The sequence below is a fragment of the Thunnus thynnus genome, chromosome 2 (genome assembly GCF_963924715.1).
Source record: "Thunnus thynnus chromosome 2, fThuThy2.1, whole genome shotgun sequence".
NCBI lineage: Eukaryota > Metazoa > Chordata > Actinopteri > Scombriformes > Scombridae > Thunnus > Thunnus thynnus.
In genome coordinates, this window is record NC_089518.1 from 33,276,680 (window position 1) to 33,299,278 (window position 22,599).

The 22,599-nt window shown below is 38.7% G+C and overlaps 2 protein-coding genes across 2 annotated transcripts; one reads left to right on the forward strand and one right to left on the reverse strand.

Moving 5' to 3' along the window:
- Nucleotides 1-4,742: 4,742 nt before the first annotated feature.
- On the reverse strand, nt 4,743-7,782 carry h2az2a (H2A.Z variant histone 2a). Its single transcript, XM_067571190.1, has 5 exons — nt 7,628-7,782; nt 6,443-6,520; nt 6,208-6,321; nt 5,967-6,096; nt 4,743-5,733 (listed from the first exon to the last, which is right to left on the reverse strand). Exons 1-5 carry the CDS (start codon nt 7,628-7,630, stop codon nt 5,672-5,674), a joined length of 387 nt encoding a protein of 128 aa, XP_067427291.1. The 5' UTR covers nt 7,631-7,782; the 3' UTR covers nt 4,743-5,671.
- Nucleotides 7,783-8,368: 586 nt separating this feature from the next.
- LOC137168534 (transcriptional regulator protein Pur-beta) lies at nt 8,369-11,678 on the forward strand. The gene has a single exon (XM_067571178.1). It carries the CDS (start codon nt 8,397-8,399, stop codon nt 9,324-9,326), a length of 930 nt encoding a protein of 309 aa, XP_067427279.1. The 5' UTR covers nt 8,369-8,396; the 3' UTR covers nt 9,327-11,678.
- The last annotated feature ends 10,921 nt before the right edge of the window (nt 11,679-22,599 follow it).

Genomic DNA, 22,599 nt, shown 5'->3' on the forward strand with positions numbered 1-22,599 from the left:
GCATCGGCTTTGTTTAGAGGATGTTTATGATTAACTGGTAAAGGGGTAATCTGCAGGATTCATGTTCTAGTTTGGTGTCATATTTGATGCTAATTAAGCACTAATTCTAGGATTTCTGCTCAGTTTCTCTCAGTAAAACAGAATAGGCGGCACATTTTCTTTATGTTTTCTGTTTTGATGTTTGCTTTTGGAGCTGCTTTCTTTATCTATTCAACCACAGTAGCTATAGCATTCTTGATGTTGTGACTACTCAGTTCCCTCAGTTGTGGAAAAATATCTCACAACTGCTGGACGGATTGCTATGAAATTTTGTACAGACATTCATGGTTCTCAGAGGATGAAGCCTACTGACTTTTGTGAGTTTTCTTTTTGCACTATGAGGTTTACATTTCTGGTGTTAGTGAAGTGTCTGACCATCTGTAACATTTGGTACAGATAACCACAGTGCCCAGAGGATAGATCCTAATGACTTTGATGATCCCCTGACTTGCCATCTAGCACCACCAGCAGGTCAAAGTTTCCACTTATCCAGTGGAATATCTCAACAACTACTGGATGGATGAAATTTAAATTTTATTTTTGTGAATTTTGCCCAATTTTTGGCCACTTGGGGGCAGTGGAAACAAGCTGTGAGCACAACACCGAGATATGTATGATCACCTTTTAACATCCTTAGGGACAATTTTGGCGTTTTAATTTGCGATTTTGTGATAATTTTGGCTGTGTTAATACATATAAAATTTAACAAGTTTGTAGATTTTTTTGTCCAATTTTGGAAGTTCAACCTCATTTCCTATAATAAGTCTATAATAAACTGTGTAATCAAAATAGTGACCAAAAATATCCCCATTGAAACCCATTAAAACCGTCATTTTTGATCCCACTGCCATTACAGCATAAAATCATTCATTCTATTATATCAGGCTTTTAATCTAGAGACCTGGCTTCAACAGTGTAGTTTTTACTATTTTCCACCAGATTGAGCCAATTTGTGTGCACGTGTGTGCGCGTTTGTATATGCAAGTGATAGAAATTACTTGGTACTGAAGGTCATGACTTCAGGTCCCACTTCCCCGACTCTCTCCCTAAAAAACTGGCACTTAAAGGGTTAAAAATCTGAAAATGAATGAAATGAATAAATATTTGGTAGTGATAATCAGGACTGAAGTTAGTTAAACATTTTAGCTCAATGAAAGTGGAAAACAATTTTAATATATAGTATTTTTATGGCAGTTTTAGGAAGGGAACATCTTTGTCCTCAGTGTGATTTTTTTTTATCTGACACTATCACTGACATATCCCAGACTGTGATAATCATTTAGTTTAATTTAGTTTATGGAAAATAATTCATTTTTTGTGTTTTTTTCTTCTTCATAAAAACAGTGGCATCATGTCAAAAACTGGCATTCAAAGAGATACAATTCTGTAAATGAATGAATATTTGGTGGTTATGATGCTGGTTAAATAATTAACTCAGTGAAAATGGAAAATATTAGTATTTTATAAGCAGTTTTAGGAAGGGGACATTTTTGTCCTTTGAGGTAAAAAGTGTGTTTTTGTTTTTTTTTTAATCTGACACTGCACAAAAAATAAAATGCCTCATAATCAGTGTTGGAGCAGGTAGTGTACAGTGGGTTTTTACATTTTGACTTGTCATGGTATTTTGCATGCTGACTCACTGTCACGCTGTCGTGGCTTGCTGGGACACTTGAACAGAAACATTGTTAATGTTGTTAGTAACACCTGTGCTTTTCCCACTGTGACAAGTCAAAATGTCAGCTGTGAAAAAAGCCTATTCCCTGTAGGTTCATCAGAGCAACGCCTCTCATTGCACATTTCCATTTGATACATTCACGAATATTGATTATAGCCGCTTTAACCTTCCATCCTGCACCATCATCAGGTCAAAATGTTTGTCCAATACTTTGTTTTATGACCAATCCTGCAAAACTAATTACATTCCCATCAGCCTCAACTGTACTTTGCACTCAGTGCTAATTAGAAAAATATCTGCTAAACATCAGCATGTCAGTGTGAGCATGTTAGCTTGCAAATGTTAGCATTTAGCTAAAAGCATCACTGTGCCTAAGTGCAAACCTCACAGAGCTGCTATAGCATAGCTGTAGACGCTTACTATTGTTTCTGAACCTATCACTTTTTCTTAGAAACAATCTTCCTTGCAACAAATGCAGCCACACAAGTATAGCAAAGTGGCAGCAGTTTGACCCTGTATGACCCTGATTTAGAAGACATTGTGTTCCTCCGGGTAAATCTTCAACATGCATCTGTTTGTGACTGATAATTGGATAAAATGTAAATATTAAATCTGTGTGACACAGATCTGCGGCTCTCAGACCAACTGAGGGCCTCATGACGTTAGAAGAGTTGTTGCTTGCTCTTGCTGAGGTAAGTCTTGTAACTGTCATAATAGGATCCTCACTGTCAGCCACCAGAAGCAGCAAGTTTTACCATTTTGAGAGTCGTTACACCTCTGAGTAAGATATGAGTAAACAAAACTTCAGAAGTGATTGTGAATATTCTTTTCAATAAACAGCTTTCTGTTCCTCTCACCCTCAGAGCTGCTTGTTCTTCTGCAGTCTCATTACTCATCTCTTCCACATCATTGGCAGGTCATATACTAAAGAGATTTTTCTGACACTTCAGCCAGTGAGAACTATATAATATACACACACATATATATATATATATATATTAATGAGATGTGCATGACACTGAGGTCGGATACAAAAGAGAACATTAGATTCTTAAGTTCCTTTCAGGCTACATGAGAGTTGAGTGGGCCTCTCAGAAGTTATTATAAAAAGAAAGAACTGAGGTTGGTACAAGAGAGGTTGATGCTTGATAATTGTTTAGCTATAATATATTAAACTTTCAAAAATCTCTGAGCAATGTGTTACTAGATCAAAACGGCCTTGGTTTAGTTCATTTTCTGTAAATTATCTTAAGAGTTTTAGAGAATTAAGCCATCATGTTCATAGAGAGTATTAGTTCTGAAACTATCAGTACATTTTAGTATATCTCAGTAAAACTTAAGTATGTCTTTCACCTTTGATCGCTTCCCAAATATTGTCTGAATGAATGTTGTCCTTGTTCTTGAGCTGCACTCGAAGACTGTTATGTTAAGCAAACTGAAGTCTTTCAAGGTTGAAGCTCCAAGTGTTTCACAAACATCAAAAATCCCTGCTGGTGACACAAATGTAGCGGAAGGAATACTAAAATGCAAACAAAACAATAAAACTGACATATATCAGCCTTGAATTTCCAGACATTGGGAGTATATATAAAGAAGAACATGATTCCCACAACAAGCGGCTGAACCGTCCATGTTCACGTTGGTAAAATGACTACAGGACATCAGGAATGTACAAGTAGTTTAGATGACTGCATTCAGTGTTATGTGAGGCATTTTCTGTACATGTTATGTTAAAGCCCGTCAGAGCTGTAGATAAGTCCACATAAACTCCTTTCATCATCTTGTGGAAAGGAAGGTGAGATGCTCTCTGCACTTAATAATCAACAGCTGCCCACACAAAGGCACCCACTTAGTCTGCACAGCACGGTTCATCACAGCCCCTGTCAAATTCAATCACAATTAACTTGTGTGTGTGAGAGAGAGTGTGTGTGTGCAATTCATATGAAGTGATAAATTTTAATTGGTCTAACTAATGTAAAATGAATATATTAACATACATCATCATTCTCCTGATTGATTATGTCAGTGGTTTTTGCTTTTGAATTTCAATAAAAGTCTATAGCAGTTCTGTGTATGTGTGTGTGTAATTTCCTGATACATAACACGTATTATTTACTAATTTCTGTGTATTGAAACAGCTGCTGATACTCACTGAGTGCTGTTGTTTCCACATTATCATTATCATTGTCTGTTCCATTTTTTAACCTATTTTTTCCTCTCTATTAAAAACACAAACTGGTTCCTCGTTTCCCTTTCGATCCCTCTCTAGTGGGTCTGTCATCACAAATTTAGGTTTTGTGGACCAGCATTATTTAAACCTGCAAACCTTAAATCTTACTCAAGATCACAAAGTTTCCAAAAATAAGGTACCACTAGGCTATACAGTTATTCTGAATAGTTTAGAATATGCAACTATGTAATGTAGAAATATGTAGAACAGCAGTCATTATATGCTGCTATCTTGGATTTGAAAATAATACCAAACTGCATGAGATGTGATTCCCAAGTCCTGTATTTCCTCTATATTTATGTACAAATCAATCATTTTTTTGACATATTTGCTGCATCTATTAGTGTCTCAAGTATTTATTGATTATTCAAAGAAAGGATGGATGTTGTTATGAATGTCAGTGGCTCCCCCTGCTGGCAGTCTGTAAACCTGCAGGACAAATCCTGTGGTGAGACTGTGGATGTCAGAAAACAAATATGTAAATTAAGTTATGATTGGCTTAATTAAACTACTTTAGGCCCTAAGCTGTGTTGTCTAGCTTTGAATTTGACATGAATTCACTTCTCAACCAGGTTGTAAAATACAGAAACTCACTTGATACAAACATTTTAAATAATTAAATCAACCACGTCTTTTTTTTTCTACTGAAAACACTTCAAAACTCTACATTGTAAATATTTGAACACAAACTGAAAAACTTTTATGTATTGTTGGACAGTCGTACCACCTTACATATATCATATGATACTTAAAACGTTGAATAAATGTTCATGTAGCGGTTTCAAACCAAGCCAAAGATAACATACAAGGGTATTTATTCAAAGATAATATATGCAAAGTCACTTCCCTGAACACATAGCTTTTAAAAAAGGTTCTAGCCTCTTTCCTTGAAAAATGCAATGGACTTTAGGTCATGACATTTCAGTTTGTGCATACATTTGGGTACTATAGGTACATGTTTAAAGCACTGATATGGTTCAGATCTGCCGGATTACCTCCTCCAAATATCAGGACACCAACTATGTAGTAGTGATATGTATTTAACAGATGGCAGGACATTAATTCCACAGTGAGGCAAACACTGCAGGATCAGTGGCATCTGACCACAGCAGCCGAGGTTCACACTGTGAAATTTCAAGTTTAACACATTTTTGCAACTGCTATGAACAAACATGTAACACTGTAACAGACGGTTGCAATAAGTTGTTTCCAATGATTTTTCATTTTGATGTAAAAAATTCAACTTTTAATACATCACTATCATTGTGCAGTTCAAAATATTACAGTAAGTCAAAAGGAAAAAAGCACCATCTCACATTTAGCTGTTGTTACCTAATATGCTGTCCAAAAAATATCTCCTTAAAAACTTGTATTATAGTAAATATTGTAACTTCAAGGAAATAACCACAAAAACAAGTTTTATATAAAAAATGGTTTTAACAATTTCTTTTTTCAGTATAAAACATAACAGAGTCTGAGGCCAATCAAACAAATTCACTGTCACCATTTGAAATAATCCCCAGTCAAACGTTCTACAATAACATACAAAGGGTTTTTTTGTCATTAAGGGGTTTTCTGTAATTTTTTTTCTAGTTATGGGAAAATATAACAACACAAAGTCTAACAATCACTCTTCGTTTGCTATAATATTAATAATAAAAAAGAACAAATGTGAACTCCTGGTCCGATCAAAGCCCAAGCCCCGAAATTTCTGGTCAACATGGCATCTATGCAGTCTTCTGCTGGCCCTTCTTCCCAATAAGGGATTTGTGGATGTGGGGAATGACACCTGAAAACAAAAACACATTGGTGAGATTTCAAGTACATATACCTATGATCTTAAGAAAAAATATTTCTGCAGAATATGTAGCACAGAGTCAGCAGACCACACTAACACCAAGATACTTGTTGGCACCTATAACATGATGATGCATATACAATCAGGCAATTATGACACAAAACCTTGATGTCAGATGGAAAAGATTTAACAGAACTGATGTATTTGCAACAGATTCAACTCACCTCCTCCAGCGATTGTTGCCTTGATAAGGGAGTCCAACTCCTCATCACCACGGATGGCCAGCTGCAAATGACGGGGAGTGATACGCTTCACCTTCAAGTCTTTGGAGGCGTTGCCCGCCAACTCTAGTACCTGATCACAACAATGTCAAGGAACAGAAATTAATGTAAATAACACCATCTCACAGAAAAACGCTGCTACAATGCATGATGTGACATCCACTGCTAATCGGGGAGGGCTTACTTCAGCGGTGAGGTACTCAAGGATAGCAGCACTGTACACAGCTGCTGTGGCTCCTACACGACCATGGCTGGTTGTGCGAGTCTTCAAGTGCCTGTGGATACGACCCACTGGGAACTGACAGGGGATAGACACAAGACAGTTGTTGAAGTAAAACAAAGAGGCAAACTCTCTGTTGATAAGGAGAATGACACATTATACATGCAATAAAGCCATGAAGAAGTTTAAAGAAATGTACCTGTAGTCCAGCCCTCTGAGAGCGTGACACTGCTTTCGCCTTGGCTTTGCCACTGTCTTTACCTGCCTTGCCACCAGCCTACAAGGAGGTGATTTGAGGAAATGTAGCAAAGAAAACAAAACAGAAAATTAAATTAGGCAAAATTAAGGCAGAAATATGCAAGACTGTGGTGCAAGTATGAACCCAGCACACAATACACAAACACTACCTCATTTCCACACTAACAGGGAAGGGAGTTCACAGAACTGAGTAACAAGGCATGGAGTGCTAAATACTAAAAAAAAAAAGTTTTAAACAATGTGCAACACAATACAAACACGCCATATGAGCATTGCAACGGGTACCAATCATGCACGTATGGTACAGAAGCCCGGTTGTTTACGCTGCTTTCCCGCCAATCACAAATAAAACATAACAAATCAAAGGCGGCAACGATAACGGTTACCGGAAATGTAACGTTATACGTCCAACTTAGCAACAAACTGATTCTATTGAAGAAACAAATACAGCGCCATCCTGACAAAAACAAAAAACAAAAAAACGAGAAGCTGACAGCAATAACCCCGCGACAAACAAAACAGACGCGCCGCTGTTACAACGTCCAGCGCTGAAGTTTAAATTCACCAGTTTAAGAAGAAAAAGGTTTTCCTTTAAAGTAATTTAAAAGCATATAAGTCACGTACATATTTGATTCGCGGTCATATATGACTCAATTCTGCGTCTATATACTTAATGAAAGACGTATGTCAACAAATAATAGCTAACGAACCTTCCGTTAAGCCAATGAAATAACGTTAGCTCAATTTAGCTTGCTAACGGTTGCTAATCCACCTTTCAAAGAGACTACAGCAAGTCAAAAACCACTCCACTATGAATCAGAGTTTAAACCTTGAGCGAAATCCTCAAGTTCTGCAAAAGACATACTATTTATAAAAAACATACCTCAGCAAATACAACGTTCCCATTAACGGACAAGACACTAAAAACGTACTTCCAATGCTAACATTAATGCTAATGTATTAGCTGACAGTTAGCTCTTTAGCAAACCTTTTTAACCACACACCTTCTGGTCGAATTTCCCCAGTTATAATTCAAAACAGCACTTTCAACAGTTGCACAATAACTACAGAATAAATATACCGAGATCCCACGTAACACATTAAGCACCAGCCGAAACGCACATACCATTTTTCCGTCTCCTTATTTGATTGAAGAACTGAGTAGATAGCAAACTATTTCGGCTCCCGAAAGCAAAGAAACAATAAACCCTCTCGCAAATCTTTTGCATGCGACCCCTCGTGGGAGTCCAACTGTCCAATCACAGTGCGTGTTGTTACTTCGAATCTGTGCTTTGACCAATCGCCGAACAGCTTGCAGAACATCCACCCATCCCCCACCCTAAGATCACCGTGCCTGCCTTTGCGCACGGAACCAACAAGTAGGCGGGACTGTGTGTGTGTGTGCGTGTGTGTGTGTGTGTGTGTGTGTGTCCTTCCAGGGGCATCCATCCCAAAAATGTACAAAATACATAATCAGGAGGCCGTAGTGGGGATTAACTCTTTAATTTCAGCACAAGGGCACTTATGACTTCTTCTTATACAAATAATTTTATACTGACGGCACCGAGAAGCTAATTATGTCTACAGTTATTCCACTAAAGGACACATTCTCCGGTGTAGATGTACATTAAACATCAGTTTATAATGACGTAGGTAGCCGTTATGGATTGTAAATACAATATATACTCGAATGTCATCCAGAAGGTGGTTCCGTTTTATTGACAGACAGGAGAATCAGCGAATGAGAACGCAAGCGTCTATCTGATGTTATAGTTGGCAGCCGCAACGGCCAATCAGAGCCCAGCAGTCAGCGTCCGGTTTCCTCCGCGAGCTCGAGCAAGCAAAGGGGGGTGGGGGTCAAAGATACGCAGAGAAACGGGCTGCTGGTGGCGAAGATGGCGGATGGGGACAGTGGCAGTGAGCGCGGTGGCAGCAGCGGCGGCGGCGGCGGAGGGGGAGGAGGAGGAGGCGGCGGGTTTCAGCATTACCAGCGGGAACCGGAGACCCAGGAGCTGGCGTCGAAGCGGCTGGACATTCAGAACAAACGCTTCTACCTTGATGTAAAGCAGAACGCCAAAGGCCGGTTCATCAAAATCGCCGAGGTCGGCGCCGGGGGCTCGAAAAGTCGGCTGACCCTCTCTATGTCAGTTGCGGCAGAGTTCCGCGACTACCTGGGGGATTTCATAGAGCACTACGCCCAGCTTGGGCCTAGCACCCCGGAGCAGATCGCTCAATCATCCGGTGGGGATGACACCGGGCCTAGACGGGCCTTGAAGAGCGAGTTCCTGGTGCGTGAGAACCGAAAATACTACCTCGACCTGAAGGAGAACCAGCGGGGTCGGTTTCTCCGGATCCGGCAGACCGTCAACCGAGGCCCCGGCTTCGGAGTCGGAGTGGGTGGCATCCCCGGAGCTGGCCTGCAGGCCGGACAGACCATCGCACTCCCGGCCCAGGGCTTAATAGAGTTCCGCGACGCCTTGGCCAAGTTGATAGACGACTACGGCGGCGATGAGGAGGAGCTGGCCGGCGGCGGAGGGGCCGGGGGTTACAGCGAGCTTCCGGAGGGCACCTCTATCATGGTGGACTCCAAGCGTTTCTTCTTTGACGTGGGGTCCAACAAGTACGGAGTTTTCTTGCGGGTGAGTGAAGTGAAGCCCAGTTACAGAAACTCTATCACGATACCGTTCAAGGCGTGGAGCAAATTCGGGGGAGCGTTCAGCCGCTACGCCGAGGAGATGAAAGAGATCCAGGAGCGGCACCGGGATAAGATGTACGAGAGGAGAGCCGGAGAGGAGTCGGAGGGCGACGACGTGGACGACGATTGATGGAGAGAGTGGCTACTTGTGGTGAAGCTGACAACATGATGCAAAGCCTGGAGATAAACATAGAAACAGAGAGAGAGGAACGACTATTCTGTGCATGACGAATCGAACTATAAAATGCTAAAACAACGGAGTAAAATTTAAAAAGTATATTTGACTGAGAAATTACTGTCTATATAAGAGAATCATGTTCTAAAGTTTAGGTGGATGTTATAGCTAAATGAGTGCGGACTGCAGTAGTCAGCTCCTGTATGAGATTCCCCATTGATTATTTATATATATATATATATGTATGTGTATATATATATATATATATATATATATATATATATATATATATATTGTCCATTTGATAACCTCAAAACATGTAGCCCAGCAAATTAAGTTTGACAGTGCTCAAGACACAGCTGTAGGTCTCCAGTCCCGCTTCCTAGTTGATATCCAATGGTAAGAGCTCACCTGGTGCTGACCTGTAGTCTGTGTGATGATAACAAGGAAGTGTGAAACGTGTGACATACTCAAACCAGCAGGTGCGGAGTGGGAGTGAGACGGAGCGCCTGCATCACTCACCATGGCTGTGTGTGTTTTTCGTCTAAAGTGACCTGTAACAAACGGCTTGCCCAGACAGACCCACAACACCCAGAGCCACGGTCTCAGCTATAGGGGGCATCCTTGGCATCGCAGGACATCCATTCAGCTCAGCGAGGTTCCACAAGGTGATCTGTTACAAGCACATGACTCATTTGGATTCTCTGGACAATCCAAATGAGTCCAAATGACCTCCACCCTTCTTCTTTCCTTCTCTCCCTCCCTCCTGGGCATCCCTCAGGTGCTGACCTCCTGCTCCGATAGCTGAAATGCGGTGACGCTCGCTCACACGTGGCTTGTTGTGTCTCAGGGCTGGCTAGTCCCATCCGTATTTTTGGGGTATATCAGCATCACCTGTGCCTGTGCGTCATTCTCAAGAGGTTCTGGGTGCAGATCTGGTCAGCCAGTTGCTGCAGTTGAGACGTCTGTGGCAACTGATGATGTCTCATGTGATGCAGGGCCACGTTTGACCCCTGTGACCTTTCTGTCAAAGGGGATGCAGTGAGCTCAGGCCTCTAGCACTAGTCACGATTTTTCAAGTTAAAGCTTAATATTGCCAGGCTTGAGCTAGCATCTCAAGGGAATTTACCTTGTCGACTTATTTGGGTGCGCCATTTGGATCCTTTAATCTTGAACTCAGACCATTAATGACTGAAGCAATATTCAGTCTGATTGTAAGAAAAATTAGGTGCTTTGGGAAAACAAAAACCCACAATGGGGTGCTGTACCTAAAGAAAAAAAAAAAAGAAGAAAAATATATACTGGAAGAGATTTACTTACTAAAAAATCAAGTATAGATAGAATTATTTTTCAAAAGAGATATATTGAAATATGTCTTAGAAATATGAGACATTTATTAGATAATGCTGCCTAAAGTGGCTTATTTAAAACACTAAACTTGGATGCAACTGTCCAGGATGATATTTCATACCTGCTTTTTTCCTAACATTTCTTTTATTCCTTAGAGGAAATTAAGAAGAGTACAACAGATTGATAACAGAGTATGTTATAGCAATTTCTAGAAAAACAACTTCATTGAAGTAGTTTGTCAGCAAACACTCAGCACTCCAGTTCACTTTACAGAGCATCGAGTTGTCCCCTCGTTTCAGTCCACCCGTTATACCATGTTTTGTCCATAAATTGGCTTTCCATCAGTTGCCATACGACGCAAACATAAAACATCCGCAATCATCAACATTTTGTCTTTAGTGCTCCTTTTTAAATATGATCTTTTTTTTTTTTTTTTTTTTTTTTTGCATGCCTGCTCTTATGCGGAGCTGCCTTGTGTTCTTTTTCTTTTGCATACTCTGATTGCTGTATGATGGTATTTATCCATATTTGAGAGCGGTTTCAAGTTTTATTTCTGTATTGCAATGGAAAAAAAAAAAAGTTTAAAGTTTACTTCTAAGCCTAATAAAAAAAAAAAAAGCCACAAAGTTCCCATGCTTTTTGGGAAACGTCACTTTCATTGTCCCACTTCCTTTGGTGTGTAAACCTCTCGTTGAATTTTATTTTACCCACTTCAACACAGCAGAGAAATGCCATATGATAAAAAAAAAATAATGAACACCTGGGAGCAATAGTTTTTTTTTTTTTCTTTTCTATTGATATAAATATACTATATATAATATTACACATGAGATTGAACTACATCCTTCTTCCTGTACTGTGTTACGTGAAATGGCAGCTGTTTCAGTCATGTGTGTTCTGCTGTAATATTCTACCAAGTTCCTTTCAACGAGAAATAAAAAAGGTTTTTGCTCAGGAGAGGTGTGGTCTTTTTATCCTCTAACAGGATCCGTTCTTTCTTTTTTATGAATCAGCTATTAGATGTGAAGTGACTTGTAGTAGCTTTAGTCAGCAGCAGGTCCTTTTGTTTCCACTTCTCCCATCTTGAAAGTTATTTAAATGCAGTAAGCAAAAAAGTAAGCTTTAAATTATTAATATTTCCATTTTGTTTTGTGAGGAAGTGACTTAAAAATGCAAAAAATAGACTATAAATGTTGTACTAGCTCTTGATTCCCTGCAAGTGAACACTGTAGTCTGACAACAACAACAAAAAAACCATCTTAGATCCACTTTCTAGCTTTTTCCAAGTACATGTCATGGTCTGTAAGTTTGCCAGAGTCAATCTGTCAATAATGCACTTCCACGCTCAACTTACTAAGTAGGTCACTTTTTTTTTTCTTCCTCCAAACTGTGCTTTATATTATACAAAGACAGTTTACACAAGCGGTGTTTTCAGTGCTTTTCACGCTGTGATTTTGAAGGGGACACGCATGACAGACGAGTGCGTCGACATCAGAGCGAGAGCAGAGAGGTTTATACGAGTCGGCATGTGAACCTCGTATCGTTTCATGCAAACAAAAGACGTCACCGGGTGATTTCACAGATCAGATCCTCCTCTCTGGTTGAAGGTGTGTCAGTGACATCACTTGCTGTGATCCTGACTTGGTTTCTCCATCCGTCACGTGGACAAATGTAGAGTGGTGCTGATACAACACTTAGGCAAATAAGTGTCTGTTTGAACTGATGAGAGATAAAACATTTATCTGCTGTGATGTATGGAGATGACAGTCAGTGAAGACGATGATGAATGTCAAAACTTAATCAAGTTGCAGATGGTCATTTAGGGTGGATGAAGCGGGGGTTAAATTAACAGAATTTTAACATATCAAACCTTTTTAAGCTCATTAAAAAGCAATCAAACAAGCGTGCAATTGTTATTTATATAGAATGTTTAAAAGCAAAAGTTATAAAGTGATCTACAGAGAAAAAATGGGGGGAATGAAAGAGATAGAATAGACAGAGGATGCCTCTTAAAGGTGTAAACAAACTTTGTTTCTCTGAGACTTTGCGGGATGATCGTCCACAACAGCAAAAGAGTGAAAGATGAATCTATAGACAAAGACAAGCAAGAGGTTGGTTAATCCATAAACAAAACTAATCAAAAACTGTTGAGATTAAACCTTGTTTCTTCTGGAGCAACGGTGATAAAAGAAATGTTCAGATCTTTCACTAAAGCAGAATTAAAGTAGGGGTTTCTGGCTTTCATCTGCTTCCGAGGCACATGGAGGAGGTGAAAACTCCAGCGGCACTTGTAATATAAAGAACAACCTATGAGATGCGTTCAGGGTACTCCATGAAGGCCGCAAGCCGAAACGCTCATGTTTAAGTTGATCTTTCTACTACAAGTGATGCTGGGGTTTTCACCTCTTCAGACTTAAGTAGAAGTAACTAAAACACAATGCAAAGTACCTAAGTATTACTAGCAAAATGCACTTAAAGTATCTAAATAAGTCATTGTGTATAAGAGCCCTTTTCAGAGTGTTAAATTGTGGAGCCCTTAAGGTCCTGATAGATGTTTGTTTTAAATCTTATCCACACAAGATATTAATTTGTTATCTTGTGCAACATAAATTTAAAAAAAATTAAGTTACAACTTCATCACTCGTTCATGATGTCATGTAAATCGCAGCACAACTCCATCCTGAGCAGGTCGACTCAGCCACGTAACTCAGAACACCTGTGAGGGTGTGAAGGGCCTTTAATTGGTAATAATGCATTAAAGTTAATCATGTTTTGTATGTAAAATTAAAGTAACTCCTAAAGCTTAAATAAATGTAGCAAAGTAAATACAATATTAGCACAGTATCTTCCTATGAAATGTGGTGGAGTATAAAGTAGCATAAATTGAAAATACTAAAGTAAAGTACAAGCACTTTGAAAGTGTATACAGTCTTTGAGTAAATGTACTTATTTGCATTCACTGCTGGGCACAAAAAAACCAACAAAACAGAAAAACAACAAGATTTTTTAAAAAAAATCTAAAGTTGGGACCAAAAGATGAGTTTGAATAAATAAAGTGCACATGTATAATACTAAAACTATGGCATTTACTGTTTGAATAGACTGTAACTGCTGCACACGTTCATGCAATTATTTCATTTCATGGTTATTCTATTAACAAGAGCCTGAATTACTCGTTCATTTAGTTCTCAGACTGACATCCGCATCAGCTGATCTGCTTAATGAGACATTTAGTACTCAATTTGTTCAAATAAAAATACAAAAAATGTATCTTGTGTGTACTTCTAATCAAGAATACCCAAAATGAATGCTTTGCATTGAATTCAGTTTCCTCAAAAAAAAAAAAAAAAAAAGGCTTTAGAAGACATTAAAAAGTCTCATATTTCATTTATAAAAGTCTTGATAGATTCTCTTACCTGCTAGGCAGTAATGTTAGATATAAAATGTTTTTGTATCTGACTGCAGGCTGTCGGGAGACATTATACACCTATAAACTAAAAGTGGGATTATTGCGACAGTGGAAGCTGTTCAATCCTTTTTTGCTGAGTTTCAGTCGGCACCATCAGACCAAACACTGTTGCCACTGATCCATTCAGTAGCCTGTCATCTCATAAAGGGCAAGTGTCAGTTTTAGGAAAAACCTAAATTAACTTACATTAATTTATCATCTTAAATTGGTTAATCCATTTATCCATTCATGCTGCTTTTCTGGGTCCAGGCCCTGTAATTCAATTAATTATATCATTATGAATTATTGTGACATGCTGCTGGGAAGTACTTAAGAAATGTGATGTAATAATAAAGAACTCTAGGCCTTATAATCGCAACTGGTATTATTGTGAAACAGGTATTAAATTACAGTCTATATGCTATTAAAAGATCATTAAAAGTATGAAATTTAACTTGGTGAACCCTGTAGAAACCCTGTCTTTCCCTGCATTCAATACAGTACACTTCTCTGACAATCTAACAAATTTAACAATGAGGTCATATCTATTGTTACATCCACACCTTAAACTAAACCTCTAGAAAGTAGCTCAGCATAGGGACCGGTGTATCCCTCAAGATTTGTGTGAAACCTAAAATACCGAGCAGCACAGGCCTACATGGTGTAGGTCAACATGGCAACATGTGAAAGTCCAGACAGGGAGAGTCCCAGTGTGCGTTTTTATTTTAGAGGTACTGAAAGTGACCCAGCTGTCTGCCGTTGGTTGAGCCTGAGATAGAGGGAAGATGATTCACAGAAAAGACGTAAGAGGAGTCTGCTACTCTTCCTCTACCCACCGCAGACAAAGACTTCAGGTGATGACTTATTTCATAGTGAACTGCTAACGACGCTGCTCTGTTACCGAAATCCAGCTCAGAAAATTGCAAGTAGAATAAGGAAAAGACAATTATTTGATGTGTTAATGTGCCGCACTTCACTTTTAAAAGGGAATCATCCTAATTTACACTGTTGCAGTCATTTTCAGCACAGACAACAAACTACTAAAAAACAGACAGCTGTGTCCCTGGATATGAGAGCATATAGTCTTATGATGCCATCAGGTGACACTTTCTAGAGTTGCACCACAATACACTAACTGTGACTGACTGTCATGCTCATGAAGGGTTTCCTTTGAGATATTCAATCAAAATTAGTTTTATTTGAATGCATTGCTTCCAGCTGTGAGTCAGAAAATGTTCCAATATTACAGTAAAATCCCCATTAATGTCCTGGTGTTAAACAGAGCAGTACAAGAGGACAATAAGAATGTTTCGAATACTATATTCAGCTTCAGCTTTAAAACTATCTTCAGACCATAACAAATAGTTCTCCCATTACTCAGTCAAAGGAGCCGCTCCAGGATTGATTACTACATGACATCATCAGTACCGGGGCTGGATTAAATCACAAAAAGAGGTGTGCCCCCATTGGGCTTTAGTAGTACATATTACCAAACACATTTCCAATTAATTAAATCACCAAAAACTTATATATATTTTTTGCAATTTGGCCACTAGGGGGCGGAACAAACTCACAGCAACCTTCATAACCTTTCTGCTTTTTGTCTTTTAGTTTTCAAGCTATAACTATTATGTTAGGAAAAATTTCCTACTTATACACCCTGTGGCTGTGTTAATAACTCCAATATTTATGAATCTTTTAGCTCTGAATTGGAATTAAGTTCGTATTGGATTTGGTTTGTATGGAGTGCCATGTTTTCTAAAATTCTTGCCCATCTGTGCATTGTAACTACATTAAGGTTGAGGTTAGAGAAAGATTAAAGATATGGTTAATGAAAAGACTAATATTAATTGGCAGGTCTGTGACGGGATGTAAATAGCTGTCTCTACTGCCTGACAGTTTAGTCTTAACATCAAATATAACATTTAATGGAGCTTTTATAGATACAGCAATTTGCAAGTAAAGTTGTGTGCGGTGGGAACACGACCTGCAACAAGTGTCAGAATAATGTATGACGAGTTTCACTTCAGTCAACAGATGAGGTCCTTATGCAGCAGCCTGTGGGAAAGGTGCAGTCGAACTCAGAAAAATGCTGATCTTTCATTTACATGCAAAATGCCATCACGCACAAAGACAGTGTTTTGCAATACAGCTCCATGCGTGGCAGACCTGCGGTTTCAAAACATCAAGATTTGTCATGTGCTTTGTAAAGCCAAAGTGAACTTTATGGGAAGTATCATGGCCAATATGTCTGAATAACTGCATAGAAACTGCCTGGTAAGCAGATAGCATGAAAGCATAACCTCATCTCCACAGTTACACAATCTTATGTAGAATGATGAGAAGTATTCAGTCTTTTTTCCCCAAGTGCAGCTGTGCAATCAATACGGCCTTTGTAGAAGCTTTAACATTAGCATCAACAGAAAAACATGAAGCAAACGAATGACCTTCAAGACTCATCTGCATACATCATTTTTGCAATAAAGCTTCAATGTGAATCTATGAGCCAGTAGCTCCGGGCTCGCTGATAACACGACTGTTTCAAGTGTTACATCTCTTCAAAGGGTTTGTTGTCTGTATGATGTTTCACCAGTGTCATATGTGCGTTCTGTGATCCACGGTACCCTGTCTACATCCTCTGCTGCATACTCTTCCTCTGTTTAGCCTTGTGAGTCAAACAATGTTTATTTCCCTCATGTGCTCATACATGCATGAGCACATGAGGATATAATCATTCACATAAACAAACACCTTCCTCTCCTCCCTGCGTCACACACAGCCTCTGTGATCTCTCTCAGCACTGAGTGATGAAGAGTGTGCGCAGAGAAGAAAAATGAAGAGGGACAGAGCACTAATGTGTGTGAGTGAGAGAGAGGGCAGCTCAAGGGCACGTAATACCCCGCTGGGCTGGATGCCATTGAAAGGGGGGATTATTTCACATGGCCCTGGTGTCCTGATGGCCTGCTCCAGAGAGACGAGCCACGCTAAGCTGCCCATCCATCATCCTGAGCAGGCATGCAGTGAGAGGTATAGTAAAGGCGGAGGATTTCATCTCTTTGAGGTGGTAGCGGCGGTGGTGATGGGGTGTCTAATACACCTAGTGCACGATGATGCCCCTTGCCTCCTACAACCCCACACACTCATCTAAAAGAGCTAATGCACACATGCTGCCCATCAGTCATGCATGATGACGCATTATGTTTGCATGGTACTGTAAATAGAGCAGTGAGATAGTTTCAGAAAAAAAAAAAACATTGAAGTTTGTTGCTTTGTTCACACCTTACACACAGATTTTTATGGTCCAATGTACCAAAAAGTTTTGTGTTTCCCACTTGTAGAACACATTTTTCTCCACACTCGACAGTAATGAAGTCCTCTTTTGATGAACAGCTCATAAAAACTGACAAGAACAATTAAAATTTGGATTTTTGAATTGTTAGAAGTTTTCACATAAGATAAAAATAAAAACCAAATATAATGTGTGCATCTTAGTTCACTTTTCTCTCTACACTTCACTTCTGCTTTCAATAGATACAAAGCATCCAGCCTTCCTTCTAGAGGGTCCACGTAGTCAAGTCCATGATATGCTTAGCAAAGAGATTAAACCTGTGAGAGCCCCACTGCAAGACCACATGTTTGCTTTTTCATGAAAGGTTAATGAGTTTATGTTTCCTGCATGAGTAAAAAAAACAAAAAAAAACAGAGGTATTAACCATGAGCTCTGCCATTTGTAAAAAATGTCAGCATGCATTACACTCACAGTGTGATGTAAGTTGCCTCCAGGCTTCCAAAATCTGAAGCTTCCAGTGCACTGAGAAGACAAATTGATTTTTTTTGTAGAAAAAACATACCAATCACAAATTATTATTGATTTTTATTCATTAAAATTGACCATTCGTTTTGACCACTCTCTGGGTTGGTGGGAAGATTTTCCCTCCTGCTGGGTTTCCTGCTTACTCAGCTAGAAATTTTTGTTCCCGTTTTTGTTCGATTCTCAGAACATTATGCCCAAACGTTTCTTAAAACGTTTTCGTAAGTTTTTTTTGCTTCTGGTTTGGAATGTTCTAGCATAACGTTCTCTGAAAAACATCCTAAATATGTTTGGTGACAACCTTCTTAAAACATTTAATGATAACATTATTAGAACATTATTGCCCTAACATTCTCAAAGCATTTTCCCGATGTTGCGGTGAGAATGTTCCTTCTTTGTTATCATGTAACATTGTGGGGATGTTTTATAAAAGATCATTCTATAATATGTTACCTCAACAACGTCCTCAAAACATCCTCAGAAGAGCAGTTAAAACGTTGTCATTGACCTTGTAGGAACATTATTTGAAATGATACATGACACATGTTTGCTTTTTCATGAAAGGTTAATGAGTTTATGTTTCCTGCATGAGTAATGTCAGCATGCATTACACTCACAGTGTGATGTAAGTTGCCTCCAGGCTTCCAAAATCTGAAGCCTCCAGTGCACTGAGAAGACAAATTGATTTTTTTTGTAGAAAAAACATACCAATCACAAATTATTATTGATTTGTATTCATTAAAATTGACCATTCATTTTGACCACTCTCTGGGTTGGTGGAAAGATTTTCCCTCCTGCTGGGTTTCCAGCTTACTCAGCTAGAAATTTTTGTTCCCGTTTTTGTTCGATTCTCAGAACATTATGCCCAAACGTTCCTTAAAACGTTTTCGTAAGTTTTTTTTTGGTTCTCAGAATGTTCTAGCACAACGTTCTCTAAAAACATCCTAAAAATGTTTGGTGACAACCTTCTTAAAATGTTTAATGATAACATTGTTAGAACATTATTGCCCTAACATTCTCAAAACATTTTCCCGATGTTGCGGTGAGAATGTTCCCCCTTTGTTATCATGTAACATTGTGGGGATGTTTAATAAAAGATCATTCTATAATATGTTACCTCAACAACGTCCTCAAAACATCCTCAGAAGAGCAGTTAAAACGTTGTCATTGACCTTGTAGGAACATTATTTGAAATGATAAACATCCTTAAAATGTTCTTTGAACATTACATTAAAACATTCTTTAAAACATTATTAGAACTTGTACGTAATGTTAGCCAATGTTGTGGGAACGTTCCCTTCTAGTTGGGTAGTCTGCCTGATCAAATACAAGAAGGGAGAAAGAGTTGGTAGTAAAGACAAGTGAGAATAAAGAGAGGTCAAAGAGTGCAGAGGATGAGGATGAGAGGAGGGCTGAGGAAGACGATGGAGAGGAAAGAGTGAAGTAAAAGAGGAGAACGTAGATATCTAAATAATATGTGGACCAGAGCAGCCGGGGATCCCACGCCTTCTGAGCAAATATCCTATAGTGGTGAATAAGGGGCTTCTGAGCTATTTTTAGCCAGTGTTGCCATGTGTGAGGAATGTTCTCTGCCGCACGCTCAGGCAAACTGTACATTTTCTACGCGCATGACACAGCGTCATCCTAATCCCATGCATGAATGGAGAAAATGATAAGCTCAATTTCACAGAACTGAACTGCTGGGAGATACAGCACACGAACACGCTCTCTCTTCTATTCCTGTCTCTGTATCTGTTCTCTTCTTCTCCCTGCATCTGCACATTTCTTCCTTGCTCTCAATGTCAATTCATTTCACTGTGTTTCACTGGCATGACAGCTGAAGACATTATGCCAAAGCATTTTACTCTCTTTCCTTTTCTGTCTTTGTGTGCCCCATTAGCATGAACATTCAGAAATAGAAGCTGCCAGTGCTAAAAAGGGGAAAATCAGGGGATTATATTACCATTACACAAGATAGTTTTTAGATAAAATACATATAAATATTATATAAAAATTGTTTATTTATTGTTTATTTATGGGTAGGTCATATTCCACCCACCATATGTCAAGAGATACAAAATCAAAATAGGTCAAAGCCTACACAAATATAAAAATAACATCAATAACAGAAACAGAGAATTTCCATGGTTGCAATTATTTAATTTTATCTTGATTTCTCATGATCACTACTCAATTATCTTGTTCTCTTGGGATAAAGGTTTTCTAGTGATAGCCAGATGCTGAAGCTCATTATCCTGAGATAATAGTTTTTTTTACTTCTACAGAATAAAGAAAATATAACAAAGCATTCTCACTTTACTTTTGGCGCCTAAACCTTTACACAGTACTGTACACTGTGAAATAACTGGGCATTCATTTACAAAACCACAGGTAGTCTCCATTGTCAGTGTTGCAAACATCAGTTTCCATGCTGCATCATCTCACCTGTGATACAAAATTATGTGGTAGTTAAGAATTTGAGTTAATACTTATTTCGTCATTGTTGTTCATTGCGAGGGAAAAAGGTGAATTTTGTACTTTTATATTGTTAAAGAGTTTCTGGCTAACTCCGTCACCGTGTGAGCTAGCTACTGCTGTTGTCCCGATGTAGCATCCAGCACTGTTGTTCTGCCATTTTCTGCATTTAAGGTTTTCTGTAAGGTGTTTAAAAACATTATTTTATTACAGTAAAAGGTCAGTTCATGTGTTAGGTAAAATATGAAAGTTAAAAAGGTAAATGTATTTCATTTAAGTTACAGTTTATGTTGGTTAAAAATATAATTTACATTATTTAGAAAAAACAGAGGATAACTTAATTGAGGAAACTGTGGTCCTGAGACTGAGTGTATTCCGGCTGAGAAAATATGTGAATTTGGTTGTGCTGTACATAATTAAGACTCAATACAAACGAGTGAAAACGAGAGACGTGTGCAGGGTTTCTTCATCCCTCCTCCTTCACTATTTTCCCTGTCCCAACAATTGCACAATCCAGAATGGTAGTACCACATTAATGCCACATGTTAGCAGCAGAGATCAACTCTGCATCATACAACCTGACTATCACACCTGCAGCCAGGGACGCTGCTGAGTGTGAGGACTCTCAATGATCCACTGAATGATTTGGGAGGGTACAGAGAGACCTCAGAACGTGCTAGAAAATATAGATTTTTTTAGTGGCAGAGGCTGTTGTTGAACTCGGAGGAAAATCATTAAAAATTACTATAATGCATCAACAGCATTAAGCAACACTCATCAGTCGCTGATGAAGAAAGTCTTCAGTTTAATCATCTATTGCAGAAGATGCCTCACAGTTTATTCTGCTTTGAAAACAAAGCATTGATTTCCAAATATTCTGCATGCTAATGGTGTGAAAAATTATATGTTTTGATGTAGATGTTATGGAGGTTTTAGATCCAGTTAACAGTTATTCTGCTTTCATACCATGTTTCATAACAGAGTATGAATAATGCTCCACACCAAAAATACAGTCAAGCTTAAAAAATTTGCAGACTCATGCTGCATCTGTATCCTCTGTGCTGGTTTTGGTCTCTGCCAGCTCCTGAGCGGAAATATTTCTTTAACTGCTACACTAAAGCGGTGAAGTTGTGGTCTGTAAAATCAAAACAAGCCAAAAGAAAATACTTTGAGTAAATACTCTGTGGGTTCTTCGCTACAAGGAATCCCCCCCACATTACACATGGTTATTTAATTCATTACTAAAAACAATTAAAAGCCTTTAACAGTATCCACTGAGTGGGTAACGTAATACGGTTAAATTGAACCAAGACCTCTATTAAAACATTATAACCATCATGACAGTTGGATTTAATATATTGTTGTTTTAGACTGCATTAGTTTCAACTAGGTGTACCTAATAAACTGGCAACTGAGTTAGAGCTGCAACGATAACTCGATTAATCGATGAGTCCATCAACAGAAAATTAATCTGCAACCATTTGGATAATCCAATAATGAATTTAGTGAGAGTTGAAAGAAATGTCTATGTGGGATGGATTATGTGGGCCAGACCAAACATCCCCTCAAATCATGGAAGTCTGAACACAAGGACGCTATTCACAATCAGAATATGGACTATGCGATAGCGAGACACTATGCTAAAGTAGATCATGGCTCTACTGCATCGCTAAGATTCTGGGGTTATGAAAAAATCTCTCCCTCCCAGAGAGGAGGTGATATTGTTAACAAATTGTTGAGAAGAGAGAGCTTTTTGGATATACACACTATACACAGTTGAACCACACAGACTTATTGATGAACTTAGCCTCTTGTGTTATCTGTGATCACAAGAAGAGGATACTGATTGCAATCTATCATTTCCTGTGATGAGTAACATTGTGCTGTCAAGGCTATAGATTATTTACTGATTAACTGACACCCTTGTTAAACAATGAGAGATTGTTCTGTGTATGGAGACAACTTTTTAAATTGATGCCATTACTGTTCGACTCTGATAAACACTCGAACACTTGAAACGATAGTCAGTTGAACCCTCATAAACTGCTAAAGTGAATCATGTGCTCCAGTATCTTCTATGGGTGCGGTCTTTGAAAAAATGCCAAACATTTGCTGGTTACAGCTTGTCAAATGTGAGGATCGGA

Bases quoted from the DNA above. Each gene is read 5' to 3' on its own strand.
- h2az2a (XM_067571190.1), bottom strand. The intron at 6,322-6,442 runs GTACATTTCTTT...ATCCCCTGTCAG, and splicing joins CTCAGAGGGCTGGACTACAG to TTCCCAGTGGGTCGTATCCA. The intron at 6,097-6,207 runs GTAAGCCCTCCC...TGTTGTGATCAG, and splicing joins TTGAGTACCTCACCGCTGAA to GTACTAGAGTTGGCGGGCAA.
- LOC137168534 (XM_067571178.1), top strand. From the start codon at position 8,397: ATGGCGGATGGGGACAGTGGCAGTGAGCGCGGTGGCAGCAGCGGCGGC.